This window comes from Labrus bergylta, chromosome 13, assembly GCF_963930695.1.
Source record: "Labrus bergylta chromosome 13, fLabBer1.1, whole genome shotgun sequence".
NCBI classification, from domain to species: Eukaryota; Metazoa; Chordata; class Actinopteri; order Labriformes; family Labridae; genus Labrus; species Labrus bergylta.
The window spans coordinates 14701666-14729631 of NC_089207.1; the positions used below are offsets into that span (position 1 = coordinate 14701666).

At 40.6% G+C, this 27966-nt stretch overlaps 1 protein-coding gene across 2 annotated transcripts in view; it reads left to right on the forward strand.

Moving 5' to 3' along the window:
- pard3bb (par-3 family cell polarity regulator beta b) overlaps positions 1 to 27966 on the forward strand; it is a 217342-nt gene that overhangs the window by 92572 nt on the left and 96804 nt on the right. For both annotated transcript variants that reach the window (XM_065961879.1, XM_065961878.1), the window contains exons 14-18: positions 2504 to 2639; positions 8784 to 8889; positions 9708 to 9856; positions 14625 to 14669; positions 26778 to 26993. In XM_065961879.1, the coding sequence (XP_065817951.1) occupies positions 2504 to 2639; positions 8784 to 8889; positions 9708 to 9856; positions 14625 to 14669; positions 26778 to 26993 (652 nt within the window). The remainder of the gene's footprint in view (positions 1 to 2503; positions 2640 to 8783; positions 8890 to 9707; positions 9857 to 14624; positions 14670 to 26777; positions 26994 to 27966) is intronic.

Here is a 27966-nt window from a genome sequence, read left to right on the forward strand (position 1 = left end):
TTTTTTGTTTCTTGAATATTTTCCTTGGCTCTTTCTCTCAGTCAGATGCTCTCACTGTATTCATGCTCAGCCAGTTCTCAGTAATCCCTTACTTTATCCAGCTGCTCTGTTCATTCAATAACTCCAGAATCACTGGCTATCTCCAAGTTAATACGTGTGGTTCTACGAAGGCTCCATCAGCGTAATCTGAAGCTTTTCTTCGGCGCGGGCTGTCGCAATATATCAGTGTCTAACTATGAAACAAGATACAGTCTGTCCTGTTTTTCCCGACTTCTACCATCAGTGCAGATATACCAGTGATTCAAATCAACATTGTCTTCATTCCTGTATAAAGTTGGTATTTCTAATTTTTTGTTCCTTTTTTTTTTAATCTCTGCAGGTTAATATTGTGTATATAAAAAGTTAACATAATGAATCAGGCTGAAGCTCAATGTATATGCAGACAGGTCCCGTGGTAAATTCAGGAAGAGGAACTCGACATAAATTGTGTATTGTTCATTAGTGTAAGGTAGTAGTGAAAGTCTACAGTGAAGTATTTGTTGATTGTATATGATTGATTGTATTTTCTTAACGTTCCATGAACACAACACCTTACAAGACTTTAGAAATAAAGTTGCAGTGGTCAATTTATCACAAAGTTAAAGTTACTTGAAGTTAAACAGAAAGTATGTACATTCTGCCACCATAGGGCTCTCAATCAAATCAAAAACAAAGATGACATCGAGGCTGGAGGGGAATCATGGGGGATGATTCTCTCTGCTACTCCACCCCCAACCCGATGAAAACAAACACCGAGTTGACTGCAGTGAAGACGAACGGGCGAAACCGACCTGAGGAAGAAAATATGTTTACTGACGATGTATCCAAGTACAATTTACATGAGGTTTTTATCACAGCAGCACATACAGCAACAGAACGGCAGCTTTCAGTAGCAGTTCCAGCGTCTTTATGCAGCGGTCTTTGACGTAACATCCAGTGTTTCCATGGCAACGATAAACACGGCAAGCCCGGTTTTCAACTTTAAAATTAAGCTTTTTCGTCTGGCTTTGACATGTGTTGGAAATACAAGAGGTAATATAAGTACTCAAAAAAATGTAACATAGGTTTAGTCCATTTTTAATTATTTAGATATTTAAGTGTAAAAATTCTACACATCATACTCCTTTAATATGCAATAATAAGGAGATTACGGAAAGGGGACAACCCTTTGTACGTGGCTTTGTATGTTTCATACGGCATGGACGTTGACTTGGGCAATAATGATTTCTCTTTGATGACTAATTAAGAGCCAATATGCTTCGCCTGGTTCTAAGAAGCAAGCTAATGGTCTATATGTGTACCTTGATGTGATGCAGAAATAATGTAATATGTTTATTTGTATTTAGAAATTATGTTTTATTTCTCCAAACTTAATTTGTAATAAATTAAGCAATAGTTGTTTTTTTTTTAAACTGAATAATCTGATGGCTCTTTGACACGAGCTAAGGGAGGGAGCCAGGGAGGGGAGGGGCTCCGCGGGACGTCTAACACACCCAAAAAGAAGGGTTCTGGGTGGGGGTCCGGGGGGAAGCAGGATGAGGAGGGGATGGAGCTGCTGCTTGGTGGGGGGTCAAGTAGAAGATGACAAGAAGGATTTATTACACTTACACACACACTGAACACACACACACCACACACACACACACACACACACACACACACACACACACACACACACACACACACACACAGACACAGACACACACACTACTATTATGTCTTCTTTGTTTCTTGAGACCAGGGCTGACTCTTTTCAGACACACAAGGAAACACTCAAAACCACTTACAGCAGCAGCACAGGCAAACAGCATAAATATGTATACATGTTAATGAATACGTACAGTTTCTTAAACACACCCACAAACGCACCACTGACTAATGCATGCAAATTAAATTCCTAATATTAAAATACAAGTACACAACAACACTGGAATGGATGCTTTATTTGACTATTAGGGGACCTGAAGAGGGCTGGCTCTCTCAAGGGGATAGGTGTCAGAATGAGTGTCATCACCACACACACAGAAGACAGAGGATCCGTCCAGGACAGTAACAACCAAGGGGCCATGGGAAATGGGTCCCCCTGTTTCACCTTGGTTCTCCCCCTTGTTCTTTGAGTGTTTCCTTCTTCCTCTTTATTCTATCTACATGTTACTGTGAATGGATAAACCACTCAATGCTTCCACTGTCTTTTCTGGCCATTACTCCATTTAAATTCAATCCTTGTAGCAGACAATTGCATTAGAAAAGCAAGCAAACCAACAGAAACACAAACATTTTCCATTAGAATAAAAGGTTTTAATAAAGCTTTATTTAAGTCAACTTCTACAATTATAACTATTTGGTGTGCTCTAATAATACATATAAAAAAAGGAAGGTAGATGGGCTCATTATATGACATTATACGTGAATATGAAATCTTATGTTCAATTTGTTAAGCAGTTTTGATTTTTCCCTGTTTTAGGATCAACATGGAGTGTCACCCAATCGCTCATTTGACAGCTCCTCTGGCCTGCCAGGTCTACTGAGCCCAGTGAACGGTCAGACCAACGGCCATATGAACCCTCCCATTCTGGACGGCACTCTATATTCATCCAACAGTGAGTGGATTTTTTTCACATCAGTGTTTAGTTAGCTGTGCTAATCGTGTCACCTCAAACAAGGTGTGTACTGTAGGAGAGGACAGCAGAGTCCACAAAAAAAACATTCTGTACTGTCCTTGCAGTGTTGAAAAATGTGCGGAAAAAGTCCAGAATACAATAACGAGCAAAGGGACACTTTTGTAAAGACTTATAAGATAAGATAATCAGTGCTGCAGCAGTAAAAGACAACAAGAAAAACATGCATTTGAGTATTAATAAAATAAGAATATATAGGAATAATATAGGAAAAATAAAGATAAAACTACAACGTATTTACAACTGTTATAAGCAAGATGTCTGTCAGTGATTTTTAGGACTTTTACTAAGACATGTTGATGGTGTGTAATTTTCTAGTTTTGCAGTATTGTACCAACTTTTGTTTGAAGAGTTGCTTCAGTTTTTTTTGTTGTTTTTTTTGTATTTGCAAAGCTACAACCTGATAGTCATAGAGTATTAGTGGCACATATTGAAGAAAGCAGTTCATTTACAGGCATTCCGTACAGTGTTACGTACAATCGTTCACTTGCTTTTGGAGAAATTAAGCCATTTATAGAATTACTAATTAGACCATTCAGACTGTAGACACAGAAATGTAAATTTAAACTCTTTAAACTTTGCTTCAGGGCTGTTAAATTGAAGCCTGCAGTAGAAAAAAAAGCAAGAATACACTGGGGGAACCCGGCGTGCTTTTATGAAACTGCTCATCACTGATTGATACGTTTCCGTCACTGTGAAAACACACACACACACACACACACACACACACACACACACACACACACACACACACACATTTCTTCCTAGTCAACCCTCGACTTTACTAAAAACTCATCTTGTACTCTGCTCTGCCCGGACTCTCCCCCTGAAACAATGTTCCAGTTCATTCCGACCCTGTCCAACATCAGATCTTATTAGAACTTTTTACTTTTCTATCATCTTCTTCTTTCTGTTTAATTTTTGCCTGTGAAGTAGCATCAACGGTGGGCCTATTATTTGCAATAAATTCAATTACTCACTGGTTAAGTTTAATAAGGGAATTTCTCCAAGATAAAACAAACTAAAATAACCCCAAAAAGATTGTTTAATCAACGTTGCAGCCATAATTAGAGACTTATCTGCCCCTCTTTTCCTTTTATCCCTTCCCTCTCTCTCTCTCTCTCTCTCTCTCTCTCTCTCTCTCTCTCTCGTTCTCTCTCTCTCTCTCTGTGCTTTTTGCTCTTCTCTCATGTTTCTCAAGGTTGTTTTTCTTGTTTGTTGTTGCTCGGGTTGGCCTGTTAGAAGGACTTATTTTTAGTCCTTTGTGCTTCATATAGCTCTTTTCCAGTAACTGTATTTGCTCCCCGTCCCATATGTTCTGTATGTCCTTGTGAAGTGTGTCCATTAGCGAGCATGCTCGTCTGATTGTATACATGCTTGTTTTATTCTCAGTGTCAGTTTCTGCCTCTGTGTGCCGGTTGTGTGTGTGTGTCTCTGGATGATATCTGTGCCTGTTTGTTGTGTCTATGGCTGCTGTATGAGTTGTTTTGTGCACAGACGTCACTGTATTGGTTCAGGGACTGTTGGCCAGTATCAAACAGTGTTGTTTTTTTGTGTTTACACAGAATTTGGTAAACAGCTCTGACCTTGAATACACTTTGCTTTTCAAATTCACCTCAGCTATGGTGTCATTTACACACAGTATACATGTTAGTGTGTCTGTGTGTGTGTATGGAGTAAGCACATTTCTCAGACTCTGTGACTTGTTGTGTTTACTGATGTTATTAGCTTGAGTGTATACATCTGTTTGTGTGTGTATGTGTGTGTGTGTGTGTGTGTGTGTGTGTGTGTTTGTGCACACTTGCCAGTATTTTACTCTCCTAATGAACTATGTCTCATACTGAATTCATTTTATTTGGCGCTGAAGTCAAAGTGAAAATTAAAAAAAAAAAAAAATGTTGAGCTTTTGCCGGGGAATAAATTGAGTTTAATGATTCTCTACATATGTATTTATGCAGATGTGTTTATTTTTTTTTTGCATTTATGGATCATTCTCTTTATGTCTGATCCTTCTCTGCATCTCATTTTGTCTCCTTCTATTATTCTTCCTCTCTCACTTTTTCCTTTTCTGTGCACAATTCTCCCTACATTTCCAGCCTTCTCTCTCTCTCTCTCTCTCTCTCTCTCTCTCTCTCACTCTCTCTCTCTCATACTCTGTAAGGTAATTGCATTTGATGGGATGAACTCAAATAAATTGCTGTTTTAGTCTTGCCTCAAATATTATGCAACCTTCCCCAATTTTGTCATGAATCACATTTACATTGATTTTGTCATTATATGAAAAAATAAAACAGTTCTATGAAGACAACTTTACTATTAAGGGATATTAAAAACCCATTATAAAAAGTTGTATAGTTGCCTCAGTTGTTACAGGGTTGTTCCCTGAGCTGTTTGTCCCTTCTCCCCTTCTGTTGTCACCAGTCCAGGTGAAGCTTCTGATTGCACAACGAGGCCCACCTTGCCTCAGTGCTTAGAAACCCTGTGCTGGCTTCAGGAGGGGAGGCTTTTGGCGTTGGGACCGATGTGCCTCTCAGCCAGGGATTGTGTGTTGTTGTGTTTAGTTACGGTAAATTAGTATTTGTGTTGATCTTCGTTTATGATTTAGTTTGTCTGTTAATAATAAATCCCTTTGTTTGCTTTGTTAGGTGGTGTACAGTGTGTTTTATTGGGCCAAATGTTGGATAGTTGTTAGCGCCATAGGGCCGCCTTAAAGCCTTATATGCAATTTTTTCATCCAGCAGATGTCGCCCTTGAGCACCAGCATGAAACCAAAACAACTCGCGCTGCCTTGTTGTGTTAGCATGCTAATGCTAGCAATCTTTATTATGCTCGTATCTTCACACTGCATGTAAATTTACCCTAAATGAGCGTGATCTAGAAACGCAGTTAATCAGTGAGTACAGTATGTTATTCTTCTTTTCTCTAGTCCCTCAATTAAACAACTTTTATACACGAGGGGAGGAGTCAGCCGGCCGTCCAGGCGATGTAAACAAAGTGAAGATAGGACTCTGGAAAACTCGGAAAGCATCACAGACAGTGGGACTCGGGTGTTACACCCATTGTAGACAGTCATGACTCACAGAGTTATTTTTAGAGGATAAACTTGATTTCTATTATATTTAAGTGTGAAAAATCGCATATAAAGCCTCTATGGGGGCTGATCTGGAATAACTTTTGAATCCAGCTAAATGACTGATGTTATTTTAGTTATTATCAACTATTAACGTACAGGTGGGATCCTGTTCATCTTGACCTATTGTAGGGATCAATATTTTGGATATGTCAGACTCCACTTCTCCTTTAAAATATCATTTTTAACCAAAACCTTAAACCAAAATAAAAGATAATGTAGATTTCCAAATAAACTTGACCCCTTTCATCTTTGAGTGATGAGGTCAGCTGTGGCTCAGTTGGTAGAGTCGGTCGTCTCTCAACCTTGAAGGTCAGGGGTTCGATCCCCAGCTCCTGCAACAGCATGTCCCATGTGTTCTTGGGAAAGAAACTACACCCCAAGAGTTGCTCCCACTTCTGCTTCGGCAGCATATACATGTGCATGAATGGGATTAGTTACTTCTGATGGTCACTTTACACAGCAGCCTCTACCATCAGTGTGTAAATGTGTAGGTGTGACCTGCAGTGTAAAAGCACTTTGTGTAGTCAGAAGATTTGAAAAGTGCTATCCAAGCTCAAGTCCATTTATAATTTGTTTTAGATTGGATTTTAAAGAAGACATACAATTGTCAAAAGTTAAGGATTTGTAAAAAAAGGTATTAAAAAAAGATGGTGGAATGGGGAACAAACTGAGAGACATGATTTACCAGACATCATTGTCGACAAATAAAGACGAAACGAGAAAAAAAGTTGAGTGTTGAAGAAGAAGAATCATATATCTGCTGTTGGGGCAAACTACTATTGATCTATCATCCACACAGCAACTGCTTTTTTTTCTTCACTTCAAAGACTTGAAGTCAGTGAGAACAGATGTGTGTTTGTGTGTGTGTGTGTTTGTGTGTGTGTGTGTGTGTGTGTGTGTGTGTGTGTGTGAGGTGATAGAAGAATGGGTTTTTGACAGTTCAGCTGATTAAGGTGCTGGCAGTGAGGAGAAGGAGGAGAAAAAAATCTGAGTGGGAGATAAAATGATTTATAGGAGATCGGGAAGGAGAGATAAATGACAGCCAAACTATCAGACTGCAAGAATGGGACCAGAAGAAAAATAAAACAGGTGATTAGTGTTAGTGAGAGAGATAGAGATGAGAGGCTGTGATATCTTCAGCTCCAGGATGTCTACATTCAGTGCCATGTGCAGATGCAAGCACACAAAGGATACACTGTGAAGACTGCACAATAACCCCAGCATGTGTTGTGTGTGGCAGCTACGCTCTCTGAGAAGTGATGACTGTATGTAAATTGTGCTTGGATGGATTGTGAGTCTGTATATCAAGTTGTCATAAAGTCGTTTTTCAAGCAGACACAGCCGTATCGCTGAGCTCCATCTGCAGCGACTTCCAGAGATGTAGGGCAGCTGCATTTGTTCTGAGCTTTTCATCTGCTTTCCATTTCTTTCAAATTGATTCTCATCCCACTGATTTCCCTTCCGCTTGTCTTTAACCCACTCTACTTTTAAATCTCATGAGAATTTTGAGTGAATCTTAAGGAATGAGTTGACAATAACAATTTAACAGAGCAGTCTATGTTTGTTTTTTTCCTTCATTCTTTTGGCATTTTATATTACATTTCAAAGGTGGTCAGCTTTAATTGATGACGTTCTTATTGGACAGAATAATGAACATATCTCTCAATTAAAAAAAAATATACCTGCAATACATTGTAACAGCCTGTTAAGACCTCATTAAGATTGTGTATAGAGGAAGTACTACATCAACTAGGGGAACAGAAGCTCCCCCTCCTCAGAATACAAAAAGCACAATACTAACCTCCCTGCCACAAAACACAAGTTTTAAACAACAAAGGCAGAGAAACCCCTACGTGTCCTTCGTTGAACTGCTTGTCGAAGCTTTAACAAAACAGGTCCTTACACTGCTGAAGTTAGTCACCAAACAACACCGGATATCTAACACTGGAGACCAACAAGTACCATGCAGCTTGAAGTCAGCAGCAGAGTGAGGGAGAGACTGAAGCACTGTCTCACAGTTTATCTCCAGATCCTCAGATTAAGCAGATCAGCGTCATCGTGATGGGAGAGCTCTGAGAGGTGTGGCGATGCGGAGCAGGAGAATGTGGCAGACCAACACACACACTGGCTGTTTTCAAAACCACCTACTCGTACGCACTGATTTTCCCAAAATGCAGTCTGCAGCATGCAAACAAATGCAAGATCCGAAGTATCCCCAAAATACCCGGATGTTGTACTGAATCGGAGAGATTCACAGCATGCATTGGACCAGTCTTCTTTTTGTACTGTTTCCCACAATGCAAAGCGTCAGGTTAGAAACAAACAAATGACAGACAGCGACAGCTATCGCTCACAACAGGGGAAATAATCACAATTTGACCCACCACACAAAGATATTATCAATTATTTTTGTGATTCTCAAAATCCTGAAAATCAGAATGAACCACATGTCAGCTTGTTTCAGATTGACCTGTAAGTGGATGATACACTGCAGCGTGTTTGTCGTCAGCTGGGTTGTTGTTTACTTCCTGGACCAAGACCAGAAACTGGCAGACATACTACATATTACTGTCGAACATAGTAAGCAGCAAATACTGCACACTGTGATTGATAGTAGTAGTTAAAAATGTTATTCAAGGGGCGCTGGTGGCGCAGTGGTTGGTGCGCGCGCCCCATTTGTGGAGGCTATGGTCCTCAGGGCGGGCGGCCTGGGTTCGAATCTGGCCTGTGGCTCCTTTCCCGCATGTCATTCCCTACTCTCTCTCCCTGATTTCTGGCTCTATCCACTATCTCTACATTAAAGGCACAAAAAAAAAAAAAAAAAAATCTTTAAAAAAATAAAGGTTATTCAAAAGGGGAGAGATAGGTTTGCTTCTATGTTATTTACATATCACCATTTCTCACATCATTCACTTCTACTGTTTGTTTTTTAGTGACCAATGGAAGTTATTCTCACATGGACGAAGATGAAGACGGGGAGCTGTATGGACATGAAACAGAGTTCAGCTGCTCGACTCAGCACTCCTATCTACAGGAAAGGTGTGTGCTTGTCGGGGGTTTTGTTTTTCGTTGTGCAGCACACAGGGTTTGCTATCATAAGAAATAAAAGATCAGCAAAAAAATGGCAATCATTTCCTTAACGTAAGAATTCTGTTACCAGCATTCAGGAAAAATGATGTGAAGATGTCATTAGTTTGGTATAAACTTCAAGTTATTCTAAGAAAAACCTGCATGAGTAATGGTTTTAGCCTCAGAAACAAATCAAATGAGATGAGATGAGATGAGATGAGATTCAACTTTATTGTCATTACACATATACAAGTATAGAGTAACGAAATGAGGTTTGGCATCTCACCAGAATCAAATCCTTGATTTCTAACAGTTTGCTCATTTCTAGAGCAAGGATTTGTCAACGCCTTAGAGTTGACACACATGACTAATTCAAGAGCTGGTAAAATAGCTACTTAACCATTTTTGTTATTCACACTCAAGAAAATAAGGCAGCTGACTGGCTACTTGTTTTTTTATGTCTGGGACTTAAAATGCTTAGAAATGTGTATAATGTAGTGAAAAGGCACGACCAGGTAACTTCCAAAAACTGATCCTCAATCCTCTTTTTGATGAAAAGCTCGCGTCTATCCTCACTTTAATGCACTGGACAGCACAGGTTGATTCGTTTTTGGCAAACATTGAATGAGTGGGGCATGATCAGGGCAGACAGTGATTCTTGGGAATTAGTAAAAACATATCAATCATTATGGGTTGTTGTGGGGTTGACTTCCTTTTAGAGCAATCCTCGAGCACGTAAAAGGTGTCAAAGCATTGTCTGTAATAACTGTTTCATTATTTTATTCCAGAGAAAACTGTCACAACTCTTGCAAAGCTCAGCCCCAGACTCCCGCCCAGAGCCAGGACCAGAACCAGAACCAGAACCAGCGGCAATTCCAGCACGTCAAAGCCTCAAAGAGCATGGACCTGGGTATGACTCAGAACCAGCAGCACACTGGTGGGGAGATTTTTCTGTTTATGAGCTCTGCATGGTGGCTGCATGCATCCTATCCTTTAAAGGTTCTGAAACATGCCTTTCTTTATGCATGGCTGCTGGACCAAAGGCATGCTTCTGAAAGCCACATGCAGACTGACACCTCTGCAGCCATGCACTACAAACTGCACGGCCCCACATACTGTATACTCACAGCTTTTCTACTCACGCAGGTTGGGTGTCATTAATGCTTGTTGCGTGATTAATGCAAGCGTGAGAACTGAGAGGACTTTTTAAGCGGTTATGTCCTGTATACTCGCTAGAATTCGGCAAAATGATCTGATTTGTAGGGTTGAAAACTGTCATACAAATCAGTAATCCTGCATACTGTGTTCTGCCTGCATATGACTATTACTTACACTTTAAATCATTTAATAGAGTGATGTTAGTGTTAGGTAGATTTTAAGGTGAAAACAACATAAAAAACAATGAAACATTTCACTCCACATGTATAATCAAATCAAGTCATGTGTTGAATTTTCTAATGAAAAATGTACATCCACGTAAAAGAAGAACTGTGTGAGATGGCATTGCAAACATAATATATGGATGCAACTGTTGTATGCAACTACTCCCATTGTTTCTTTCTCCTCTCTCATTTATATTTAAAAAAAGTTTGATAAAGGAAATAGGACTGGGTGTCCATTGGAGTTGAAGGTTTTTAATTCAGCTTCAAATAAAAAATAAATGCTAGGGCGACCACACCTGTAGCCAATGGGACGCTTCTTTCCCGCTTAGTGTTTCCACCTGTTGATCTCTGATGGCTGATTTTTCCAATGCGACAGTTCGGTGACATTTCAGTTAGTCGACTTCAAACATGTGTGTGTGTGTGTGTGTGTGTGTGTGTGTTGTTAATTCTGCGCACATGCATGCAGTACATCTGTGTAATATGACAGCGCATGGTGCAGCGCAACAAAAGCTTATTGTTTCAAATGTCACTTCCCTCAGTCCTCCTCCTCCTCCTCCTCCTCCTCAAGCTCACTCTCTGCGAGCCACATGTGTGTGTGTGTGTAAGAGAGAGACATGGGACAAAAGAACAGGAGCTTATTTGAAAGCCATAGACATCCATGCTACAGAAATGACACACTAATAGTATGTACTGTAATTATGTTCATTGTAAACAGACTGCACATATATGGTGCTTTTCTTGTCTGTTGATGTCTCAAGGAGCTTTACACTTAAACTTTCAAGCACTCACTCACGCGCTGATGGCACAGCTTTCCAGAGCAATTTGGGGTTCAGCAGCTGGCCCAAGGACAGGTTGACATGCAGACTGATGAAACCACCAATCAACCAATCACTGGCTGTCTCCTCTATCTCTTAAACTGCAGACACACAACCCCCTCACTGCTTTGTGTTTAAGACTCTCAATCTTTTACTCTCCAAATATTTTACATCAACTTTTATTAAATGCTCCAATGTGTCCCCATACAATATAATCAAGCAGCAGTGATTAGAGTTCAATAACAAGTGTCTCTTTTTTCTTACTGACAGTAAGCCAATACAATATTGCTACGATTATAATGTTTTATCTGAGGCAAAATCTCTTTAGACAAAGCTGGAGAACAGTTTGCTCGCACATCATAAACAAGATAAGTATACTGCAGCTAAAAGGTAGAAAACAGTTTACAAAGCTTTCATTATATTTTAGTTTAAAAGTAATGACAGTCTCTAGAAGGGTGTGAGATAGTTGTGTAGTGTCTGAATGTAACCTCATTCAGTATTAAGTTTATTGATCAAGTGTATGTAGTCGTACAAGAGATCTGGCTTTGGTATTAGGCCTCCTGTCCTGCTATCATTAATACAACATATCTACCATATAGGCAGCTAGCTAATGAGGTAATATAGCCAGCTAATTTTAGCATCAATTAACATTGGATTTTCTTTGCCAGCATGCTTGCCTTACGGAACCATATGGAAATCAGATAGTGCTCATTAGTGCGTTATGGAAATGCTTACAGTAAGTTTTTAAAAGCTATATCAGCTCCTGGAGAAGATATGCATGACATTTATGTCATTTAAAGTCCTTCAGACTGTTCTTAACTAGAAACGGGGTTAATCAACTGTATTCTGTTTTTTTGTTTTCTCTTTAAATCAATATATCTGCAGTATGTGTTTTTCCATCCATCAGTCCATCCAGACATTCATCCGTCCGTCTGTCCATCCGTCATAAATACATGAATGTCTTTATACTATTGATATCAGGGTCATACAGCGTGGCTCAGGTTAAACCCTCTGTAAACATGAATATCCAAGAGCATTCACGGTAGTAGGAACAGATTTTAAAGTCCTAACTGTTGTATTCCGTGTTTGTGCTTTTATGCTTTCCAGAAGAAAATCCTGTTGATTCGGCTCAAAGGTTAAAATCAAAAACAGCCTCTGAATGATTCTGTGTCCACGTTATTTGGTCTGGCAGACCTCCTGACATGCAGAGTCATCCATGCAGTGTGCGGGAAACCCACATGTCATGTCATGATACTTCTTTATTCAGTGTTTTTTTTTTTTTTTTTTATTGGTTTTGTATTTCTACACTCAATTCAAGAATCCACTAAATCTCGTTTCCCCCTGATTTTCTTTTGGGACCATTGTCTTCAAACATAATTGTGCTGTCCCTTTGTCATTTCAATTCATGCAAAAACAGTTGAGTGAGCGTTTTTGGTCATATTTTATTTCAAGAAATGCAGCTGATTTTATTTTTTTTTTTAGCCCTTAAGCAAAACCAGAAACCTCTTCCCTATTGTTCCCCAACCACGAGGCATTCAATGACGTTAAAGTCTGTCTCATTTACATGCTTATAAAAGTGTTCAATATAACCAGTGTCATAACAGTGATTAATGAAACACAAGAACTACTTTTTAAAAACAACAACAAAGAAGTCCTCTTTGGGTAAGAGTCCAGGCTGTGCTTTGGTGGTTTTGAAAAAAGAAAGGAAGAGAGAGAAAGCATTCACAGCAGTTTTTAAGGGTCGGTTACATAATGTCATTTTTTATTTAATTGCCCTGATTTCGTTGTCCAACAGATCCATTTAAATAAAAATAAATAATAATATTTAGATAAATTAAAGATTGGTTCTACATTAACTTCCTCTCCAGCCCTCACACCGTCTTTTTTTATTTATTTATTCATTTTTATTTGTTTTTCAAGATTTATTTGTGCACTTTTTATGCCCCTATTAGAGAGACAGGACAGTGGACAGACTCAGAAATCAGGGCGAGAGAGAGAGAGAGAGAGAGAGAGTGGGGAACGACAGGCAGAAAAGGAGCCAAAGGTGGGACTTGAACCATCGGCCGCTCACTTTTAAGGACAACAGCCTCTGCAAATGTGGCGCACAAACTTACAACTAGGTCACTGGTGCCCCCACACAATCTTTTCCTGGTTCACTTTCTCTGACTTTGCCTCTTCCAGTATTTCATTCCATGTGGAACAGTTGTATTCCTACTGTCATTTATATCTTCTTTGTTGCAAATCGAGTCCAGGGGTAATCAATCAGAACGGAATACATGTGAGAACATTTGTAAATCCAATCCAATCCCATTTTACAGCCCCTTCGTGTGTGTGTGTGTGTGTGTGTGTGTGTGTGTGTGTGTGTGTGTGTGTGTGTGTGTGTGTGTGTGTGTGTGTGTGTGTGTGTGTGTGTGTGTGTGTGTGTGTGTGTGTGTGTGTGTGTGTGTGTGTGTGTGTGTGTGTGTGTGTGTGTGTGTGTGTACATGATAGTGTCTTGGTGAGACTCTCTCCCTATTAGGATGCCTCTGTGTGCGTCACATACGTGGCATTTCAAGTTCTGCTGAAGTAGGCATACACATGCACACACAGTAATCCACTAACTACCGGGCTGCTGAGGCGGTCGTGTTGATTCACCGCAGACAGATGTCGTCAGACACGCACACACACGCAGCTAGTATTACTCTTTAGGTTTGGTTTTCATTAGAGAAGTATTTGCTGGGAGAAGCCATGTTACTGCTGGGTCTTTGTGGTTTTAAGTGTGCATGTGTGTGTATTTTAATGTTGCTACCAGTCAATGTGTTCCTTGTTGGCATTGGTCTGCGTTGTGGCTTAAGGAGGGAGGGAGAGAAATAATGGGGATAGGGCGGAGCAGAAGAAAGTGAAAGGAGGAAAAACAAGAAGCAATGATGGAGAGACAATGATCAAAGGAGGAAAAGAGGGAGGAGAACACCGCTGGATGAAAGCATTATAACTGATGTAAAAAAAAAAAAAAGATAACAATGTTTAGAGAAGAAAAGTAAGGGTAAAGGGCAGAAGGCGAAGGGGGGTAGCTGTGAAATGAGAAGAGGGGAATGTGAGACTGAAGGGGAGAAGGGAGTGTAAATGACAAATGAGGTGACAGAGAAGGGAGGAAGTGAAATGACTTCAGTAGCAGTGAGGCTGACCAATCATCACAGGGACAAGAGTGACTCTTGACCATCTAGTTAAACAAGACAGAAAAAATAATATTTAGGAATATAATGTAGGGAACTTAAATCTGGGAAGAAGACCGGAAAAAAAACATGCGATACCATAAAACACATTTCTATACAAAGTTTATGTAAAAATAATGTTAATGTGAAAAATAATTCTGACTCTTGGTAAGCAAAGCACAACAAAATAAGCATATTACTTATATAGATATCATGAAAGGGATTGATCTACAGCGATGGAAAGTGTGCAAGTTCCTGGTGAGTATTTGTTGTGTATGTTGGTATATTAACATGCATTTCTTTTTTTTTTGTTTTAGTCGCAGATGAAAGCAACGTTGGAGCTTTGGTTGGAAGCCCTGCAGGTAAGACAAATACAAATACTCACAGATGAGATGAAACAACCACTGTTTAATAATGCTTGACTTTAAAAGGTTTAATACAAAGAAGGCCAAAACAAGAGAAAAGTATGAAAAATAACAAAGGTGTGAAAATGTCTGCAATGACACAGAACAAAAAAAGTAAGTTAGAAAATGCAGTGAAGGCTGTACATTAAGGGTTTGCACAGTGCGCACTTTGACTAAAATAGTAAACAGATATTGAAGCTTGAGGATCCCCTGCTGACTTCTGATTTGCTGATACATAAATAAGAAACAAAGGGCTCTTTTCCTGCATTTTGAATTCTAATTTTTTTGTTCTATGAGCAACCTCCACCTCTCCAGTTTTCACTCTATGTTTGCACTCACTTTATGTATGTACCCCAGTATCCTCTCCCCGTGCCCATGTGTCATTTATAATCCACTTCAACTGTCCTCTTGCATTCTCAGTCTCCTCAGTCACCTATATAATTTGCTGCTCCCTTCCTCCCTCTACAATACCTCCCTGGTTATGCTGAAGTGCAGATGAACGTAAGACAGAGACCGGGGGAGAGATATGGGATGGGGACATTGGCCAATTCTTAATGACACACATGATCTTAGGAGCAGAAATGAAGTAGTCATGTGGAAGAAAACCGAGGGGAACAACTGACTGATGTAGTCCACACACACTTCTTTTTAAAAGTTTGATGTCAATCTCTCTTTGTGTCTTCGCCTTGAAGTCTGCCACATATCATTTGTAGCTACTTGAATGTAAGAGCACTCTACTTCATTCCCCTATTTGTCCGTCTTGTTGCCTGCCACTTTATTGGTGTCAATCCGTTTCAGCCTTTTTCCACAATCTTCTCTGAGTCAGTTGTAAAGATTTATTTTTGGGCTTTTGTGCCTTTAATGGATAGAGTCGGAAATCAAGGAGAGAGAGAGTGGGGAATGACATGCGGGAAAGAAGCCACAGGTGGGATGTGAACCCGGGCCGCCTGCTTGAGACGAAAGCCTCCATACGTGGGGCGCGAGCACTAACCACTGCGCCACCAGCGCCCCACTGAGTCAGTTTTACACATGGTGCTATTGACTTTCATGTTCAGTGTCCCCAAAAAAAGGAGATTTAAGGATAATAAAAGACACGCTGTGAAAAGACTCCAATGCTTAGTTCTTAAAATTGGACTTGAGTTCAACCTTAATACATAAAATAATATAATCCAAGAAAGAAAGAAGGCACTATAAAGAAAACAATTTTTTTTTTCTTCTGTTTTTTTTCTCCTCTTGGTTGTAAAGTTAAACTGCACATGCAGTCTAGACAGCATGCTGTATTAGCTAGACAACTGGACAGTGTTTAGATGTGTTCAGGACAAAATATAGTGGTGTCAAAATAAAAGCGGAGGAAAAAAAAAAGCAAGTAAAGCAAAGGAGATCCAGGGGAAGATAATGACAGTATGTTGTACTATTTAACACACAGAGTTTCACAGGCTTCAGTGGTAATGGTTGCATGTTCTTGTTTGTCTCCTAAACAAATCTTGTTGTAAGCAAACTGAGTCTGAACATTTGCATCATATTAAACAGCTGCAACAACATTTACATTAAACTGTTCACTGTGGAAAGACCTGCGTTCCTTACAGTTGTAAAGTTATGTGATCCTAAGATTTTTAGTATATTGAAGCAATTTTTCATTTTTTTTCATTAGCAAAGCTATGTTAATGAAATATTTGGGACTAGCAGTGAAACAAATGTCTAAACGCCCTTTGTAACTTCAATCTGTTAAAGAAGCCGCTCTAAAGAAACGACCAAAAGAAGAAGTGATATTGCAGAACAGGCCCCTTTTTTTATTTAAAACATCAGGGTTGAAAGTTCCTTTAAATAAACGTATCCAATTAACCAGATTTTAACCAGGTGTGTCTGCGATTGACTTAGGTAATCCAGCCGCGTCATGGAGGAATACAGTTCAAATTTAGTGCGTGAATGTATGTTCTTCAATATGCTGCTGTGTTTTGTGTTGCACTGTAGGCTACTGTTTGTTTTTGATATGTCGATCTAAGAGAACAGCAACAGTTTCTCAAATGTAATCATTCCTCTAACTCTATTTTGATTGACTGACATCAGAGACAACATGGCAAATCTGGTAAATGACTTCATCGCCTTGTCTTGACGTGTAATATCTGTCATCTTTACATCTAAATTGACCTGCAGTAGGAGGCTGCAGTGATATGATTAGATAATATGATGAAGTAGTTCAGTGAAAACTGATCTGTAAATCCCAACCAATTAGCGTTTATTTAGACAGAAAGTATCCCTGATAGATGTCCAATAAAGCCGTTAAGAGTCCTAATCCTTTTTCTCCCCTGTGCAATTTTCTGACTCATTTTTATTTTGAAACTACCGTAAAACCTGTTTACACATGCCTCATACCTGCTGCTTGTCAGCGTATCCCCTGTATTGTTATTATTCTGCATGGCCCAGAGAGCTGTTAAAGAGAGTGTGTGTCTGGCAAGTGTGGCAGTCTTTTCCAACCTACTTTGCTCTAATGCATTTTTTATAACTGAAATCTTTCCAGAAAGCCTGAGCTGAGACGTCCAACAGCTGCATGGACTTTTGTGAGGAAGGGGGGGGGGGGGGATGGGGGGAGGGGGGGGTGGGTCCTGGAAAATGAGGACTTTAAAGACAATGATTTCTGGGAATGTAGTTTTCACTTCCAGCTATGGTCTTCTCCTCCCCAGCCAAAGAAACCACCGGGCAACTACACCACAAGTAGACAGACACACACACACACACACACACACACACACACACACACACACACACAAAACTGTTACTGTTATGGTAATGTGTTCGGAATGGAAAGTCTCCATCATCCTGTGGAAAATGTGAACCTTGGAAGATTTCATATTATATGATAATTTTGCTGAATCTGAGATGCAAAGTGACGGAAATGGGAAACTGTCTTAGAGAGCGAGTGTGTATGGATGTGTGGAAACCATCGCTGAGAGTAAGTGTGTGTGTGTGTGTGTGTGTGTGTGTGTGTGTGTGTGTGTGTGTGTGTGTGTGTGTGTGTGTGTGTGTGTGTGTGTGTGTGTGTGTGTGTGTGTGTGTGTGTGTGTGTGTGTGTGTGTGTGTGTGTGAGACTAAATGAATGAATTTCCCACATAGAGGTTAGAGCTGAACAGTTTTCATAAAACTTCCTTCAAAAAATAATAAAGCAACAACAACTTAATAAACAACAATGCATTGACGAGTATTGATGAGTATTAATTACTCTACTCTTTAAATTATATAATAAATAATTACACCGACATAGAAACCCTGTTTCGACAAATATTAAAACGTCATTATTATTATTATTATTATTTTTAAGAATTATTTGTGGGCTTTAATGCCTTTTTGGTGGAGATAGGACAGTGGATAGAGTCAGAAGTCAGGGAGGGAAAGACATGTATGAAAGGAGCCACAGGTAGGATTTGAACCAGGGCAGCCCGCTTGGAGGACCATAGCCTCCGTACATGGGGTTGGCGCACTAACCACTACTCTACCAGCACAAATATCGTAATTATTCTAAAGATAAATCAGATCCTCTTTCAAAGAGGAATTTCACAGAAAACTGGGATGCTTAAAATAAATACCTCACAAGTCACTGTCATTTTTTAACAGTTCAGTTATTTGGACATGAACAGAGTCGTGTTGAAAATTGAGAAATACGAAACAGAACTTTTCAGTCCATATCTTTCTCTATACACACTGATTCTCTCTTTAAATAGGACAGAGTACAGTGAAACACACACTGCTTACTGGGCATAAAACAAGCGGTTGCAGCTGTGTTTCTTTCTCTACGGTTTCCTTTGGTCTCGGGGACAGCCCAAAGCTCTCTCTCTGTGTTTGTGTGTGTGTGTGTGTGTGTGTGTGTGTCCCGCAATCAGTGTATCGGAGATATTTCCTTGAGGAAGTATCCTCGGGAATGATGACAAGCCTGCTGAGCAAGGGGAGAAAGTACTGATCTTTTGGTGCTTGCTAGTCTTTAGTCAGGTTCTTCTTCAAACGTGTGATTTAATGCATGAAAGTGTTAACAAGTGACAGCCAGTGAAACACTCAGTTTGTGGCATTATTCTCATTTATATGAAGTTTTTTTTAAAATAGGATACACTCATGCACAAACACAAGCGAGTCAAGTTTTTCTTGGATTGAACCGGCGTTCAGAAAATACTCAATAGCCAAAATGCGTGTCAGCCTTTGTTTTAGATTTCCGTGATGATGTCTTTGTGTTGTCTTACTCTGGTTCCTCCACCCACAACCAGCTCTCTCTCTCTCTCTCTCTCTCTCTCTCTCCCTCTCTCTCTCTCTCTCTCTCTCCCAGTCGCTCCCCTGCTCTCTCTTGCTCACGCTTGTACTTGCCAACGTCGATCAGGCTTAGACGCTGACAAACAGGCAGAGGAGCTTAGAATGAACATCTCTGAGAATGTGTGCGTCTGTCTGCCTCTGTGTGTGTCAGGGGGCCAGTGTGATGCTGAGGGAGACTGGTGCAGTCCATTGTCTGCATCTCTCCCTCGTGGAACTTTGACTTTGACTGCGACAGTAACACACTGAAAAGACTCTGCCAAAACTGCGTCTTCAGAGAGACACATCCCCGCCTCCCCCCTCTGTGATTGTCTCTTCATTTTTCTTATCTCTGTTTTTTCTTCTCTCTCGTTTTTTTTTCTTCTCATTTCCCTCCTTCTTTTTTTTTTGTCATTGTTTCCTGGTCTCCATGGCTCATGCAGACTTTGCTGAGGATTTAACCTGAAAGCCACCTTGTTAGGCTGATGTGGATTGATGGATTAATTTGTCACAGCGAGAGCGCTACGTCTTTGTGTGTGCATGTGTCCCTGTGTGTCTATGTGGTTGTGTACATGTGTGTGAATCGACTTCATGCCACCACACGTTAGCTCTTTACAATCACTCCGACACAAACCTCAAACAGCTGAACTAAGCAATCCTTGCTACTCCATCGCTATTACTCTCACATGCTGCTGTGTGCATGCCTGGTCTCCTTCACTTATGCATTCTTTTTTTTTTCTTCTTTCTTTTGCACAAGGTATCTGTCTTTGTCTGTAGCGTTAAAGCACACACTGACGTTTCAAAGTCTGTGAGTGTTCTCTTCACTGCCTTTCTGTATATTGAATGCCCTTTGACCCCTCTCCATCTCCCGCAGTAAGCCAATAAAGGTGAGCAGTAATCAGTAGATGGTCAGTGCTGTCGCTTCTTGCTGGTGCAGCCATTCATCTCTATCAGGCTCTAGACACCGATCACTGACATGTGCTGCACTGGATATTGTATGATGCTTGAGAGAGACGCAAAAAAAAAAAAAAGGCAGGCCATTTGTTTCTGTCCTGGACTAATCAGTTAAATTCCCTTTGATGGATTTATTTTGAAAGAGTTTGTGGAAGAGTTTGTGTACTTGTTATGTCTTCCCTGTTACAATGACAGATGCTATTACATTCTAATTTACATGGATTATTCGGCTTGCAGATAAAACAACTCATATGGGTTTAGCGTAACACAAAAAAGAAAAAACACAACTCTGATCTTATTTGCCACAAACACTGTATCCTCTGACCTAAATGTCCCAGCAAATGCAACACAAAGGTACATTGTGATCAGGGATATTGTCAGGATTATGTCGGTTGTTGCTTTGACTTTAATTTATGTGCCTTACTTTTAAGGTTTAGCAACCCTCGTTACATTACGCTTTCCGTTGGTTTATGCCAAACCCTCTTACATTAGAATATCAAAAATCAAGTTGAGATTGATCGATTATTTTGCTCAAATCAAGTAGAAAGGACACAAGGGGTTAGTGTTGGGAATCAGACCCGATCAAGGATGGCGTGGCTGTATACACTCTCCAATGACAGAAGCATTAATGACTATTTCATTACATCAAAGCTGATTACGATGCCTTGTGTTTTTATGGTGTATGATGCTCCTGTGAATGCGCTGGAGACCTGTGGGAAAGAAAACTGACATCATAAAAGAATGGTTTCCCTGTACAGTTTGATTTTCTTACTTATTACCCCTACCGCAGCTGGGAATTGTTCCTATGATAAAGCATTCATCTTGAACTCTTCCACCGATGGTACAGTAAGAGACGAATAATGCTGTCTTCACTGTAAAAAAAAATAGCCTCTCTGTGTGTATCATGTAGAAAGAGAAAGCGGTAATTTAGTTGCGTCCCCTTTTGAGAGCTTCCAAAGTGCGATGTGCTGCAGAAGTTGGTGTGAATGTTTAGTCTCCTGGCTTTGTTGCTGCAGCCCACTGCTAAGCTGCTCCTTGGTGTAATTTTGACTTTCAAAGTAGCCCGTTGCTTTCCTGCCAACTAAATAGCCTTGGGATAGCTTGGCGTATTCTGTCTTTGTGTTTTGTTTGCCATATTTTTTTTAATTTTGTTTTTTTTTCCCTTTTCCCCCTACTCTGCTTCTCTCTGTCTCTCTCTGTCTCTCTTTTTCTCTCTTTCTTTCCTTATCCCTCCCATACTCTCTTTTACATTCCTAGGCTCAGTCTTTGTTTCTCTTTCGATAGCATCCTCTCATAGTGTCCTGTTTTCTCTCCGCCAACTCTGAGTCCTCTCCGTCAAACCACTTTGTTACTTGTGTCTTGCTTGTCGTCATCCTCTCTCTCTCTCTCTCTCTCTCTCTCTCTCCCCCCCCTCTCTCTCTCTCTCTTTAAAAGCAGCTTAATTCTATCATCTTACAGTTGGACAGCAATAATTACATTTATGACACAAATCCTGCTAGTCACAGCAAAATACTTCGTGTGTGAAGGAAACCCAGTATGTGTTTGTGTGTGTGAGAGCACTTTGACGCATGCTCATCACCCTGTGTGTGTGTGTGTGTGTGTGTGTGTGTGTGTGTGTGTGTATGTGTGTGTATGTGTGTGTTGTGCGTGCATGTGCGTGTGTTGTACTGTTCATTTTATTCCCTGATAACCAAGCCCAACATCACCAAGCTATTTATAAAACAATTTATTTCATGCCACTACCCAACCCCCTGCAAACAGATTCAGAGGTCACCGTGTGTCAACAAACTGTTCTCCTCAATGTCGGACTTCCTAAACTGACTGCAATTGCCCTTAAACTTTGTCGAGCCTCAGTGGAAAAATGTATTTGACCCTCATTTCTAACACTGCATATAAATGAGACTCATCGCACGCACAGTGTATGACTATTGTTAAAATTCCGAAAGCACAGCATGTCCAAACTCCGATGTCTTTGGAGTCTTAAGTGTGCAGGGATATGCTTCTTGTAACTGAAATGAATACTGCAAATGCTGGCTTAACTTTGAGATCGCCTGTGTTCTGAGACTGTTGTTGGGTTTTCAGGACTGGAGAGTCAATAAAAGGAATAAAACATCAAAAATCCTGGACAATTCTTGTTGAGTTAATTATTTTATGCTCTAATTGGCCTCGGCTCAAATGTTACTGGCAGCTCTAATCCTTGATCCCAAGAGCTTTCAAACAGTGGATTACCTATTGAAATGTTCAGATGTTCCCTTTCTTAGGAATACACACCATCCTCAGACCTAGAACGAATAATTAGGTTGTTTTTTTTTTTTGCGTGCAGTGTGACTGTTAAAGAACTATGTTTTTTTTTTTCTCTTTTCCTACTCTTCCAACAAACTCATTACTTTTTGCTATAGTTTGATTGAGGCTGTTTGCCAAGGCAATCTGTCCTCATACCATTCTCTTAGTACTGAAAACAGCTGTGAATGGTCATAATAAATGTAGAAATGTTCATGTTACAATGAGGCATTTAAAGCAGCTTTTAAGAGAACTCATTTTACGGAGAGGAAAAGGATCCTAAATATCTTAGTCTGGTTAGCCTGTGCTAATAAAATGCCAACAGAAGGCTACAGCTTGTTCTGCATAAAGTGAATATTATGTTTTAAGACCGTTTTTTTTTTTTAAAGTGGTGTTCAAGGTTCACCTTGTGGACTCTGAAAAGTCATATACCAAAGACAAAGTTTGACATAAACGAGCAGTGTTGTGTGAAACCAAAGACCCATGTCCACTGACAGGGTACAGTTATATGACGGGACTTTAAATAGCAAATATGACTCTGCACAAGTCTACAGCTCGGTCTTCCAAGCTTGTTTCATTTATCGATTTGTATACAAGCCTGAGACATACAGTAACTTGGCTTAGGTGAGTTTCTGAACCCAGTAAAGCTGCTAAAGGTGAGACAGTGATGACACCGATAACAATACAGCCTAAAGTTCTGCACAATCTGTTATGAATATTATCTTTCAGGGATGTTCACTCTGCACCTCGCTCGATCACTCTCTCTTTTTCTCTTCTTAGCTTTAATCCGTCACCGTCCTCTTCGGTCTCCTAACCTCTGCCATTGCATCAAACAGTTTCCAGACAGGCTAACGGGCTAGTACCGTTTAGCCGTATGAACTTCTCGCGAGAGAGAAATCGAGGCCCGCCGCGACACTTACATAGTGCTATAAGCAGGTTACCAGGGCGATCCGTGGACACAAAGAGACTTTATTCTGCGTGTTGAAAGTTGTTATACTACTAGATAGACTTTAAAAGAACTATTCTGAGATGGAAAAGTTGCACATTGTTGCTTTAACAATCTTGTCGTGTTGCTTTGCGTATAGTAATAAACAAGCTTCCTTTGAATTGTCAAACATGATACCTTACTTGACCACGGCCCATAGTGAGCTGGGGCATGCATTAAAAATAAATTGAAGAAGTAGAAAAGTGTTTTTTTTTTCTTCTTCTGAATGTCTTGATGGCTTTCATAAGAAACTGCATTAAAAAAATAATCTCATCTCCATTCCTCCTATCACACCCTGTGATTATGTAACCGTGAAATGCAGAATTTTGATGTTTGATTGAGATGGCAAATGGTAAATATCTTATTGTCTCATTTAAAAAAAAAAACAACAATACTCATTTGGAAGTCCTGTGGGAGGAGATATTGTTCAATATGATATGATATGATATAGTAATGTAATTTATTGTTACATACCAGCTCCTTACAGGAAATGTTTAACTATATTCTCTGCATGTCCAACATGTCCATACATCAGCCGCATCTAAAACAGAATCAGACTCAGGGTTGATTCAATAGAAGTGATGTATGAAGAACACTCCAGTACACACCTGATTGTCATGTGGACTGTGTGTATGGATTGGAGTGTCAGTGTTATGACCCTTCTCCATCTGTGCTCCTAGAAGCGTACTTACATTATGCATGTGCATGTCATTACTGTGTGTCGTTGCTTTGTGCGTGTTCGAGTGTGTGTTTGTGTTTGTTTGGTTAATGGTTCTTTAAATAGATGTGGAAGTCACATCAACCCTCTCATCTCCTCTGCTTTTAGAACACACACACACACACACACACACACACAGACACAACCACACACACACACACACATGCATGCACACAAGGAGCAGTTGTGTGTATAGGGAATCATTAGCTAAAGTGATGCAGGTTTAGCTATCATGAATCACAGTGGCATCATATCGACAAGCCAGAGCCAGCAAGGAATTCAAAACGTGTGTGTGTGTGTGTGTGTGTGTGTATGTGTGTGTGTGTGTGTATGTGTGTGTAAGGATTACCAGTATTTTGAGCTGGCAGCAAGCCCAGCCTTCGTCCCTTGTTCCCCATTTTTCTCTGTCTCTCTCTCTGCCACCGTGGTATTTCCCTGAGGAAACTTAATTTGCTCTCGCCCACTTTCTCCTGTCCCTTTTCTCGCCACCCTGCCCACCGTCAGTGTCTCCCTGTTCTGGGTGGCAGTAAGTGACAAACCAATTTGGAGGCACACATTACCTTCTCTCCTTCTGTTGTTTCAGCAATCAGCAAACCTCACCGGGGAAGGGAACATCAGAGTGGAATTCAGGGCTGAACTTTGTCCAACTTCTGCAGTCAAGGCAGGCCGTTAGCTTTGCATAGGTTTCTGCTGCAGGTTAGCGACAACACCCTCGAAATGCTTTCACCGTTGTTCCATCTTCTCATCATTTGCTCCCCTCTTCATCATCCTTTCTGCTGAGTCCCTCCCTCCCTTAGTAATATCGTTCACAGTATACTTCTGATGATGGATGGAGAACCAGTAACAGTAGAGCAGTCTTCACATCCATCATGAACTCAACAACAGCACAGTTAAATGCATCTCTATTTTTTTTCCCTGGGTCTGCTCTTCAGAGTTCAGCTGTGTCACAGCCTTTCTGGCCCCTAGCCAAATTCTTCTCAGGCTTTTAAACCAATCACAGCAAGGCTCAGTAGGTTGTTTATTTCTCAGTGTTAGAGGTATTGTTGACTGTAGTAACATATTCATGACCATTTTTTCCTTTTTATCAGGTTGTTCAGAATGAAAGAAAATGCATTCTTTAATAAAACCTTTCCCTGGGTAGACCCAGAGCTAGCTGGTGGAATTATATATCCCTTCTGGCCCCAGGAGGAACTAGAAGACATTGTTGGGGAGAGGGATGTTGTGCAATTGTGACCCCGGAAGCTGGATAGATAAAATATTCCTAAAAATATCAACTGAAGTTTAGCAATGCTACATGAATGCCCTGTATTCACCAGTTATAATCATTTCTCATGAATGATGGGATCACCTGGGGACAGATGTTGGTACAGATGTGAGGGCTCCCAAAGGACACAAAGCGATCGTACTGCACAGACGACATTTGTAGGTTGTCTCTGCCTTAGTTGTCGACGTACTTTTACTTTCACTCATGCACTGCACTTTTGAAATTTCCCAAAATCAAACAGTCGATTTATTGACACTTTATCTGGATTTTTAGGTAAAATATCCGTAAGGAGTGAGTGTAATCTGATCCGATTGTAATGCAAGACACATTTCTGTGCAAACAGACAATAAAGTCTTCTCTTATCTTCTCTTATCTTAAAGGGATACTTCACCCATTTGCATTAAGCTTTGTATCATTAGAAACCTGGTAGTATTTTTGAATGGTCGTGCATCCCGCCCTCATTTTCCCCATGAGACGGGAAATCTTTGTATTTCTTGTCTGCAAAAGGAGCTTCCGATGACGCAAGAATCATCATTTTGTGTCATCGGCGGCTGCAGTGGTTAGGGGTGGGGGATCGAAACTACAACGCTAGTTCCTCATATTTTCGACCACTGACGCTACAGACCAATCACAGATCAGTGGGTGGGACCTCACGCCCAGAAACAAACCTTAACGTCCGCCATATTGCTTGGAAGCTATGCCAACAGGCTATATGGAGAAAGCTGATCAGAAAAAATTATGTTTCAACTTCAAATTGAATCGGATTGAATCGGATGTTGGTGGCTATCTCTACGAGCCGCAATATAGCGGCCTCCTGCCTCGGCTGCTTTCCTCTGTTGTGTTTGTCTTGTGGAAACTTCCTTATACACGTAGTAGTAATTTTGACCCACTACGAGGTGCATGTATGAATGGAAAGCTCCCTAATAGTTACTGTCTTGACATTGTGATAGGGCCGATGGTCATGGAAGGACTGCCTAGTCTCCATAATGGGGGCATGGTTGTTGTGAATGACGGATCATTTGTGTTTCTTTCTTGTCTCTTTTAATGAGTAAAGTGTCCGCTTTGTCTACAGGAACTGTCTTTGGTTATATTTGTCATGTTGTAATAAAATAGTGTCTGCATTAGCATAGGTTATGTACAAAGAATCCTAAACTGCTCTGTTCACAATAATGGTTCAGTAAGGGACAGGGAAGGGATCCCTGAAGGGTCGGGGGAAGAGGATGAGACAGTGCCTGGATTTGGGGCGCGAGATGAGACCTGCGATCTTCCAGTGTGGGGAGGACACAGGAGACACATAGAGGAGACAAGTGAATATAGAGACTCTAGGCCACAGTGTAACTCATAAAGTCTACTGAGGAATGGAATAATAGTTAAGTAGCATTCACATCCTCTCGCTTGCTTGTCAACAGGAGTTATGTGGAGATTAATTCTAATGCCAGATGTGAACAGCTGTACCTAAGGCTGTTTTCTTGTAATTGGATCACCCTGGACGGATGTTACTGCCAAGTGTACACAGGGCCTACGCTGATAGAAACATATCACTTACATTTTGTTTGTCTCTGTCTGTTTTGTTTCTGTTTCACGCTGCCCCTCCAGCTCCATCAGCGCCTGTAGAACTCGGACCTACTCTGGGCTTGAAGAAGTCTAGTTCTTTGGAGAGTCTCCAGACGGCCATGTCGGAGGTGAATAGAAAGAACGAGTTCCTCCCCTTTCACCGGCCTCGCCAAAACATGGTCCGGGGAAGAGGCTGCAACGAGAGCTTCAGAGCAGCTATTGATAAATCTTATGACGGGCCAGCTGAAGATGACGATGGTAAGTACTGATAAGGAAGAGTTTTTGTTGTGGTATGGCACCATTTCTTTTTGTGCATGTTGTATCAATGCAGTTACCATACTCAAGTGTGCGCTAGGTGTAAATTCTACCATCACACAATAAATGGGGAGAAGAACAATGAGAATCAAAAAGATACTTTGTCTCATTGACAATAATTCAACACTGATCCACACGTCAACTTTAGGTGTTGGATGATTGTTGGCTTCTCTGTGAAGTTAACTGAAAAACAACAACAAGAAATCAGCAGCAAAAAACCCCATCCCTTTGAGCGCTGGTGGCACAGTGGTTAGTGTGCGCGCCCCATGAATGGAGGCTATAGTCATCCAAGCGGGACGCCCAGGTTCAAATCCGACCTGTGGCTCCTTTGCCGCATGTCATTCACCGCACACTCTCTCTCTCCCTGATTTCCAATGCGATCCGCTGTCCTAGCTCTCCAATAAAGGCAAAAAGTCCAATAATACATCTTAGAAAAACAAACAAACAAAAAAACTATCCCATCTTGAAGTCTTTACACATATTGTATGAGATAATGCAGAAGTAGTGCCTCACTATGTCTCACTATTTGTGATCCGATCCCAATCTGGACTTCAGCTTTAATTATTTATCCAGGAGCTAAATGGTAGCTGCTCGGTTTGTTTCACCGGAAGGTGTGTTTCAATTCCCAGCTGTGTTATTAGCAGCAAACTCTTATCAGTCAGCACCCGAGTAATGAGTCGGGCTGTTTCAGATCACCACACTCACACAGGATGGGACTAATAGGGCATGTCAACAGCACACACACACACGCAGTGGCCGCATCTGTCACCATCCTTCTCAACGTTCAACACTTTGAAAGCGGCCGTTAATTGACAGAGAACAGTTCTCTGAAGTAGACTGAAGATCCGTCTCCTCTTCTCTGTCTTTGTGTTTTCCCCCTTTTCTTACTTTAGAAAACTTTTTTTTTCCCAACTCG